Source organism: Marmota monax, unplaced genomic scaffold (genome assembly GCF_021218885.2).
Source record: "Marmota monax isolate L192 unplaced genomic scaffold, Marmota_monax_Labrador192_F-V1.1 WCK01_AAM20220418_F8-fsc00020, whole genome shotgun sequence".
Classification (NCBI taxonomy): Eukaryota; Metazoa; Chordata; class Mammalia; order Rodentia; family Sciuridae; genus Marmota; species Marmota monax.
The window spans coordinates 2,481,173-2,490,283 of NW_026692912.1; the positions used below are offsets into that span (position 1 = coordinate 2,481,173).

General features: G+C 40.7%; 1 protein-coding gene across 2 annotated transcripts in view; it reads left to right on the forward strand.

Annotated features, from left to right (window-relative positions):
• The window catches only part of Rad23b (RAD23 homolog B, nucleotide excision repair protein), a 38,691-nt gene extending 35,563 nt beyond the window's left edge, over nucleotides 1–3,128 (forward strand). For both annotated transcript variants that reach the window (XM_046451807.2, XM_046451808.1), the window contains exon 10: nucleotides 1,782–3,128. In XM_046451807.2, the coding sequence (XP_046307763.1) occupies nucleotides 1,782–1,895 (114 nt within the window). In that variant the 3' untranslated portion in view covers nucleotides 1,896–3,128. The remainder of the gene's footprint in view (nucleotides 1–1,781) is intronic.
• Nucleotides 3,129–9,111: the final 5,983 nt, after the last annotated feature.

A 9,111-nucleotide genomic window follows, 5' to 3' on the forward strand; every position in this document is an offset into this window, starting at 1 on the left:
CTTTTGTTAAGTTTATTTATTTTTGGAGTAATGGGGATGCTTTGATACACTCTCAGCACTTACAAATATATATATATATCTTGGTAAGTTGTCCAAGCTGGCTTCAAACTTGCAATCCTCCTGCTTTGACCTCCTGAGTTGCTGGGATTATAGGAGCGTGTCACTATGCCCAGCATAAGTAATTTTAATTCTATACATTGGTCTTGTATTCTAAAATGTTCCTGAATTCATTTTTATTAGTTCTAATAATTTGTGTACATGTTCCTTGGAATTTTCTATATACAAGTCTGTGAATAGAGACACTTTTTCTTTTCCAAAATGAATACCTTCCCTTTTTTTTTCTTGTCTGATTGCCCCACCTAAAACCTCCAATATATTGCTGAGCAGAAGTTTAAAAACAAAACCAATATTCATCTTTTTCCATTCCTTTATTTTCAACATTTTTGGGTTTTGAATCTAAAGTGTGTGTCTCTGACAGAAAGAAGCATGTGGTCGGAATGTACTCTATTGACTGACCTACCTTTTATTTCCTCTGTCCCAGCTATAATCTGAACAAGATTTAGATAACATCTCATTCTTTTAGTTTGTTCTCCTCTATTTGTGGATAAATAGATACTTACACTGAATTGGGATTTTGCCCAGTTCTTACAAGTCACTTTTAAAAATAGTCTTAATACAGGGTGATTGAAACAGTTGAGGAGTTCAGGAGAGTGTTCATAAATAGCATTTGGCTGACAAATAATAATACTTAATGAGTTAGGTAATTGCCTTGAGTGTTTAAAAGTCTTTTAGAAGCAGTGCATATTGAGTCACAGGTATTTTTTTTTTTTTAATTGACTAGGAAAAGGAAATTAAGTAGCTGGTAATACCATTAAAAATGCTATACATGGGGACTGGGGATGTGGCTCAAGCGGTAGTGCGCTCGCCTGGCGTGTGTGCGGCCCGGGTTCGATCCTCAGCACCACATACAAACAAAGATGTTGTGTCCTCCAAAAACTAAAAAATAAATACTAAAAATTCTCTCTCTCTCTCTCTCTCTCTCTCTTTAAAAAAAAAAAAATGCTATACATGTTAAGCAGTGAAAATAGTCTACCATGCTGGGCATGGTGGCATTGTAGTGATCCCACCACCTTGGGAGGCTGAGGCATGAGGATCATGAGTTCAAAGCCAGCCTCAGCAACTTGGTGAGACCCTGTCTCAAAATAAAAATACAAAAAAAAGGGCTGGGGATGTGGCTCAGTGGTTGAGTGCCACCTCCCAACCCCACCGTCCCCAAATAGGTCACCATATGTGTTGATTTTGAAATAATCATCTGGTTTTCTAGTGTGAAGTACTGAATAAGGGAAGGAGATTGAGAATAATATTTAATCCAAATGAAAGACATAAGTTACTTTAATAAATAAAACATTTACAAGTAATTCATTGAGACAGTTAAAGCCTCTCCAGCCTCTTCCATCCTTATCTTCACCTTTAAAGTACTATAAGCTATTGGATCTACAAATTGCTGTGGGATCGATTATTTTTAAACCCTTATAGTTACTTTCTGGTTTTTGGTGTTAATGGCAAAGAGTAATTGCATAGTACCTTCTAGCCCTTGGATTGGACAGTGAATCCAAATTCAGGTGGGACTGAATTCATGTAAAATTCTCAGAGCTTTTGTGTGAGTATTGTTTTCAGGTAATGATCTGTTAGTAGTGCTATGCTGGAATTCAGAGTATGTGAAGAAAATTAAAAGGGCCATAATTAATGGGTTACATTTATGTTTCCTTCTTTTCTTCCAGTTAAAGGCATTAGGATTTCCTGAAGGACTTGTGATACAAGCATATTTTGCTTGTGAGAAGAATGAGAATTTGGCTGCCAATTTTCTTCTACAGCAGAACTTTGATGAAGATTGAAAGGGACTTTTTTGTATCTCATACTTCACACCAGTGCATTACACTAACTTTGTTCACTGGATTGTCTGGGATGACTTGGGCTCATATCCACAGTACTTGGTATATGGTAGTAGATTGTTGGGGTGGGGAGGGTGGGATCTAGATTATTGGGCAGGGATAAATACAGTGCATGTCTGCTTCTGTTAGCAGATGCCGCAAATCCACACAGTGTGTAAAATATTATACAACCAAAAATCAGCTTTTGCAGGTCATTATTTCTTCTATAAAACATAGGTACCTTTTCCTAGGTTTCACTCTTTTTGTGTACTAGATCCAGAAATTTAGTGTAATGCCCTGCTTTATATTTCTTTGACCTAATATTGGTTTCTGAAAGGATCTTTGCTACCTAGAATTTACAGTCTCTGTTTCATGGCAACACTGGATAATGCTTTTTAAAATTTAAAATAATTTTGGAGCAACTGTAAACAGAAATGCCAAATTATTGATGGTTATTGTTGCTGCTTCACATAAAGTATAAAATTAATGTGTAAGGAAGCCCATTCTTTCATCTTAAATACTTGGGGTGGGGGAGGGAAGAGGGGAACTTTTTCTTAAATTGAAAATAATTACTGCTATTTTAAAATTTCTTGATCATTGAATGTGAGACCCTTCAAACACGATTTGAGGAGCTGTACAAGTATAGGCAGAGTTATTTTCCTGTTTACATTTTTTTGTTTGTTTGTTTTGGGGAGAAATTAGTAGGTGTCTAATTACTGTTTACTTCATTGTTATATTGCAGTAAAAAATTTAAAACCACCATTGCATGTTTGCTTTTGATGTATCCCTTTGTGAAATTAGCACTTTTGGGGCCAATGGAGAAATGCAGCATTCACTCTTCCCCCTTTCCTCAGCAAAAATGTGCTTATCAGCAAGTCGTAAGTCAAACCTGCTGTCTTTTTAAAACCCACAAAATGCTGAATCAGTTCAAAAATAATGCAAATGTTTCAAAACTGGGTTTCTGATATTTGTAAATGTTTTTCCTTATTAGATAAGAATATATTACCATTAAGGTCATTAGTATTATATTGTTTTCAAAAAGAGGAGATGGACAGAACTATAATCCAGCATCTTTTACTACATTAAAAGACTGAGGAAGTCTCTTGGAAGGGTTGGGAAACGTGTCTGGAAAAGTACTTTGGAAAATATACAATCAAGATAACTCATGGCATATTAAAAGAAAAACCTTGATAGCAATGTTGGCTTTTATTTGGAATTTTTTTCATCTCAATTTTTTCTTTGGAATCTCTTTCATTGACATTGATATTTGATCAGAAAGAGGGGCAGATGTCTACTTGTTCAGTTTATCAAATCTATTTTCCTGACTATAAACAAGACTATTTAAAGAAATAATATTTTTCCTACCATCTGAAAGTAAGAAGATGAATTTGCACAGACTTCTCCCTGCGTAATCTCATGCAATGTCCTTAGCACAGTTTGGTGATGACTCTCTTAAGCTCTTACGTCATGCACTCGTAACCTGTCTTATGAAAATAAACGAAACCATGATTTTTCCTTCACAATGTACCATGTTTAACTATCCTGTGTTTATTCCATAAACATGATAGGCTTTTGGACTTTGTATTATCTGTATGTTTTATAATGGATCATGCATAATGTCTCAGGAGAATAAAATAGAAGATTCATAAATATGTTTATCTTTCAAAGACGAACAATAAGTTGGAAGAGGGGTGGCATTTCTGGTTGGAGAATGGAATACTGTCGCTTTTTTAGGACACTCTGCTACCTTGTTGCTCAAAGCATAGTAAAAACTGGCAACGGGGAAAAACAGCAGCCGCTTCTTTCCTCTGGAAAGTGACAGCAGAAGTTGAAGGCACGGAGCTTTTATCCTTGGACAACCACAGATAGTAGGATTAATTACCGGAAGACAGCTCAGGCCAAGATTTGGCCATTCCTTACATTACTTGTTTATCTGCTTCTTAAAGAATCAGCTGAAACACCATAAATGAAATAGGCTTTTTGTGCCTTTTGCTCTTATTGTTTAATTTACAAATAGTTTTGATAAATCTCTAAATGTAAGTGGCTATTTGATTTTGGAATTTTGCATTTGAGGTATGTTGTCAACTAGAATACGTCTATTGTTTAGCTGCTTTATGGAAAATGTGAGGAAGTCTTGAGTTTATATTTGTAAAATTCTTTTGCCATCCTCTGATCAAATATTTCATTGTTTAAAAATAATGAAGTTTTTCATCATGATTTTTTTTCCTGTACCAGATGGCTAGGATTCTAGAGAATTAATTATAAAGTATTTTCAATACATACAACATTGCATTTCTCATTTTTTAAATGATTCTCAAAGAATCTTAGATTGAAAGTTGACAATACCTCTGTCACTGATACTTGTATTTTATTCAGTAATTGGTGAATATAACATATAGGTGGCCATGCATGATGTTATTGGGTCTCCTGATTATTTTCTCAACCAACGCATCAACAAAGAGATGGGATGCTTGGTCAGAATGTAAGCCAAGATGCATGAAGGCTGCTAGAGACTGATAGAATCCCCTTCTTTTCCATACTGAGAGTAGCAAACCTAAGTCTTCTGTCCATTTTCCATTTTGTTGTTCTAAGCCAGAGAGACTGGCCAACTATAGCCACATGCGCCAGCTCTGATTTTCCACCTGTCGTACAGTCTGAGCTAGGAATGGTCTTTTTTTAAAAAATGGTGTTGAAAAGATAATTTTTATTACATGAAAATTTATGATTCAGTCTCAAGTGTCTATAATAGTATTATTGAACCAATTATGCTCATTTGTTTACCTTTTGTCTATAGCTACTTTCATGCTACAAAGGTTTGCTATTGAATACTTGAAACAGAGACTCTGTCCTGCAAAACCCAAATATAATTCCTAGCTGTCCCATTACAGAAAGTTTGCCAGCCCCGTCCTGAACATTGAATGATGTTTTTTATTCCTTTCTTGGCTTTCTTAGACTCCTGACTTCAGGTCTTTGCTTTAGTTTTATTTCCATGTGACCATCACAACTTCCCAGAGACACTGCATCAGCCCCAGCGTCTCCATTTAGAAGGAGGATCCCCTGCCTGTTGTGCTAGCTTCCTGGTGTCTGAGTGACGACTTTGAGAATACTCTTCACCATTGCTATCTACTTCTAGTTCTTACAGTAAGATAGTGACATTCAGTACTGAGCATACTGTCAGAAGCACCTGGCACAGTGAAGAAGTTGTATGTATGCTTGTGGGAATCCATGGCCCCAGAATCCACCACAGTGGGAGAAGAATGGATGGAGCCCTGGAGGGAGGAGTACAACATTGGGTCTGTTTGGATGGCAGGTCATTGTGAGGACTGTGGGTATAGTTGCAGGATAGGAAGGGCAATGACCAGAAGTCAGGGAACAAAAGCTTGGATTTGATGGGAAGAAGCACTGTCATTAATGCAAGGATAGTAATAAAGAATGAAACAATGTAAAGTAGTTAGACTTGGAAACAGTGGTCTTGTTAATAGGGTTTTTGCCACAGAGGGGACTGGGAGGATGAAAAAGTGACCCTAGAGTGGTCTTTTCCATTGTGCAGAGGACTAACACTAACGGGCCATTTTAATAGTTATGGATCTCTTTAACAGGTATAACAGTGCCTTCCAGGTGCACAAATTAGAGTTCATCCCAGACCTCTGCCACAATCTCAAACTGAGTTTTTATTCTCATTGATTTTGCTATAGGTTTCTTCATCTTCCTCTTCCACAGCTGCCCAGCTTGGACTTGCTGTGGGTAGAGATGTAGGGGAGTAGTGTTCTTCCCAACTCCACCTTACACAGCTTCACCTGCATCCCTCAACGTGTTGTACAGGAACAGTCGCCCCTTGGTATCCATGGGGGATACCCACATCTGCAGGTGACATTGTGTGTAGCCTGTGCGTATTCCCCCTGTATACTTAAAACCATCTCTAGGTTATTTAACGATACCTTATAATGTAAATGCTGTATAAACAGTCATTACACTATTTAGGGAATGGCAATCTGAACATAGGTGCAATTTCTTTACAGAAAGTTTGTTTTGCTGCAGGTGGTTGGATCCATGGATGTGGAACCATAGATACAGAGGGCCATCTACTTGCCATGGTGGAAAGATTGAGAAGCTCTATCCTACACTTTTTTATTAGCTCTCTGGTTGGGATTTTGGATCAGATGGGTTTCTTGAGAAAAAACAATTTAAAAGGATAATTTCTAGGTAGAGGTTTGAGATGTATTGTGGAATTGGCTCACAGTTATGGAGGCCTAGAAGTCCCACAGCATGCTGTATGTGAGCTGGAGAACCACAAGGCTAGTGCGATTCAGTGCAAGGCCAGAGGTCTGGAAAGGCTGGGATGGGGGACACTGGAAAGCCAGGGAATCAGGAGTGCCAGTATCCAAGGGCTAAAGACATCTAGCTCAAGAAGGCAAACTGGCCCGATTGAATTGCCACCCTAAGATTCAAGGAATGGTCAATAAAGATACTGGGTTGGGTTGTTGACAGCTTCCACTCCATAACAAAGGTCCAGAAATGTCTCAAACTGCTTTTAAGATGAAGTGTTTGCTTGTACAATTGCAAAAGCTGTGTATTTGCACTTAATAGCAAATTAGAAGAATAATATATTGCCTTAAAATTAATTTAAAAATTGCTGAGGATATTTGGGACAATGCCTTAGAAAAGTTTAGGAGTTGAGGTATTAATTGGTTGGTTTCATAAGGACAAGTGATTTTTAAACTTAAATTGTAGTCTACAATATTTCATTTGAAGAAATGGAATGACTTCTTTTTGTTTAATTAGATTTACTTCTGTTTGGCATTTTGACTGATTTATAGTTTCTACCACTTTTTTATTTTTTTGTTTTGAGACGGTCTTTCCAAGTGGCTTAGGGCCTTATAGGTTGCCCAGGCTCACCTTGAATTTGGGGATCCTCCTGGCTCAGCCTCCCTTGTTGCTGGGCCATCTTTACAGGAACTGCACAGAGAGCTCCATTCACCCCACTACCACCTCGGAGACCCGTTTAAAATTTTTCAGTTGCTCGGCTAATGTCCTCTGCAGCGAAAGGATCTGCTCCGGTGAACTCACCACATGTAGTCAGTCACACTTGTTCCCCTTTGATCCACTTTCCTCCATCTTCATGACCTTACCATTTTTTAATGTCAAGGCAGTTGCTGTGGAGTGCCCCTCCAGCCATCTTCAGTAGTGGTCCTCAGCCTTGGATTCAGGGTGGCACTGGGGGAAAATGCAGCAGCACTGCTGTGCTCCTCACCACATCCTGGGAGCTGGCACAAGCAGACTGTCCCTCTGTCCCGTCACTGCTGTTCACTTGGACCACTTGAAGGTGGTGTCTGCCAGGCTTTCCTGGAACGTTAGTGTCCTTTTGTATTTAATAATTACTAGTTAATTGATAGTAATTTGATGAGATATTTTGAGCCTTTGGGCATTTTCCCCCCCTGGTATCAGTGATTGAACCCAGGGGTGCTTAATCACTGAGTCACATCCCCAGCCTTTTTTGAGACAAGGTCTTGTTAAGTTGCTTAGGGCCTCACTAACTTGCTTAGGTTGGCCTTGAACTTGTGCGCCTCCTGCTTCAGCCTCCTGAGTTGCTGGGATTATAGGCATGAGCCACCAAGCCCGGCTCATACCTTTTTTCTTGTCAAAGATTTTCTGCAATGGTTGTTGCCGGTGATGGTTTTCAAATTCCACTTAAGGTAATAATATTCCGTATCTTTGCATTCTTTTTCCTCAATTTATTTGTAATGAGTGGACTTGGATTTCTGCTTTATTCAGTGGCATATATTTCACTAGTTATTTTGTAGCTCATATTGGCTCAGATTTTGCCATTGTGTGTTTTCTTAACATGCCATTGCCTCTCTTAATTCCTGGGACAGTAAGATACCCCATGCTTTTCTACAACTCTGCCCTGGAATCAGCCATTACTCCAAGGAGCTCCATTTCTCTTCCCTGGGCATTATATTTAGAAACCAAAACATGGTGGCACACACCTGTAATCTCAACTACCTGGGAGGCTGAGACAGGAGGACCACAAGGTCAAGGCCAGCCAGCGCAACTTAGCAGGACCTTGTCTCAAAACATAAAAAGGCCTGGGGTGTAGTTCAGAGCACCCCTGGGTTCCATCCCCAGTACAGGAAGGAAGAAACCTATACTTTGTGCTGGGTGAACTCATTGCTGCTGGAGTCCACGGCTTCAAGCCCCTCAGCAGGCGAAGAAAGTAACCACACGTTACACCAGCACCGAAAACTCCCTTCACTCCGTACCCAAACTGATCCGCACACAAGGCTTTCTGGTTTCTCCCTTCCCATATTTCTATCAGAAAATTGTTCCCATCATCCCTGATGTCATTTCCAGCTCCCCCGTCATCAGTTCCCATGGCAGCTGGTGTCTTTCTAGCTTGGGTGCCAAGCTGCTTGGCCACTGTCCTTTCCTGAGCACTGACTGCTAAATGCTACTTTCCGCTGGCCTTACAGGTGGAGGTGAAAATGGTGCTGTGGCTCAGTGTCCAGTCCTGACTCCTTCTCACTGGACCAGAAGGCCTTATCTGTCTTGCTGCAGCTGCATGCCTCCTGGAGGCTAGGTGGAGTGAGCCTCCTGGAGGCTAGGTGGTGTAGAGGCTCGAGGTGCAGAGGGTGACCGCTGTCTGGCCTCCCTCTTGGCCTCTGCTGCTTATGTGGTTCATACCTCCAGCAATAACGGGCCATCTTCACGGGCCGCACTTGATTGGGACGTTCCCACTTCTATCTTGCTAATTCTGCAACTTGTAAGTTCATGGCCCCTCTTCAGGAAAGCCCTGCCGGGACCCCCCTCCTCCTAATTTAGGACAAGGACCCCACCCCTCTGGATGTCTTCTGTAGACTCAGGGCTGTGGCCTTCCTCTGTTCACAGATCCTGGGGAGGGGCTGGACCGGGAGGCGCTGAGGCCCTGTGGAAGGATGGACCACCATGAGCAAGCGGTGGTGACAGCTTGTCATTTTTCCTGCAGCTCTCCACCTTTCTGCCCCCTGCAGTCTAAAAGCCAAGAAGTTGAGAGAACGCACAGGGGCCCAAAAGCTGCTCTGGCTTTCTGCCTCAGCCCCGGGGCCTTTGTGGCAGATCCTGAAAGTCACATGATAGAGGGAGGGCTGGGGACACAGCTGAGAAGCCAGATGACCTTGCCTCTGAGACCCAGGCAGAGAACAGA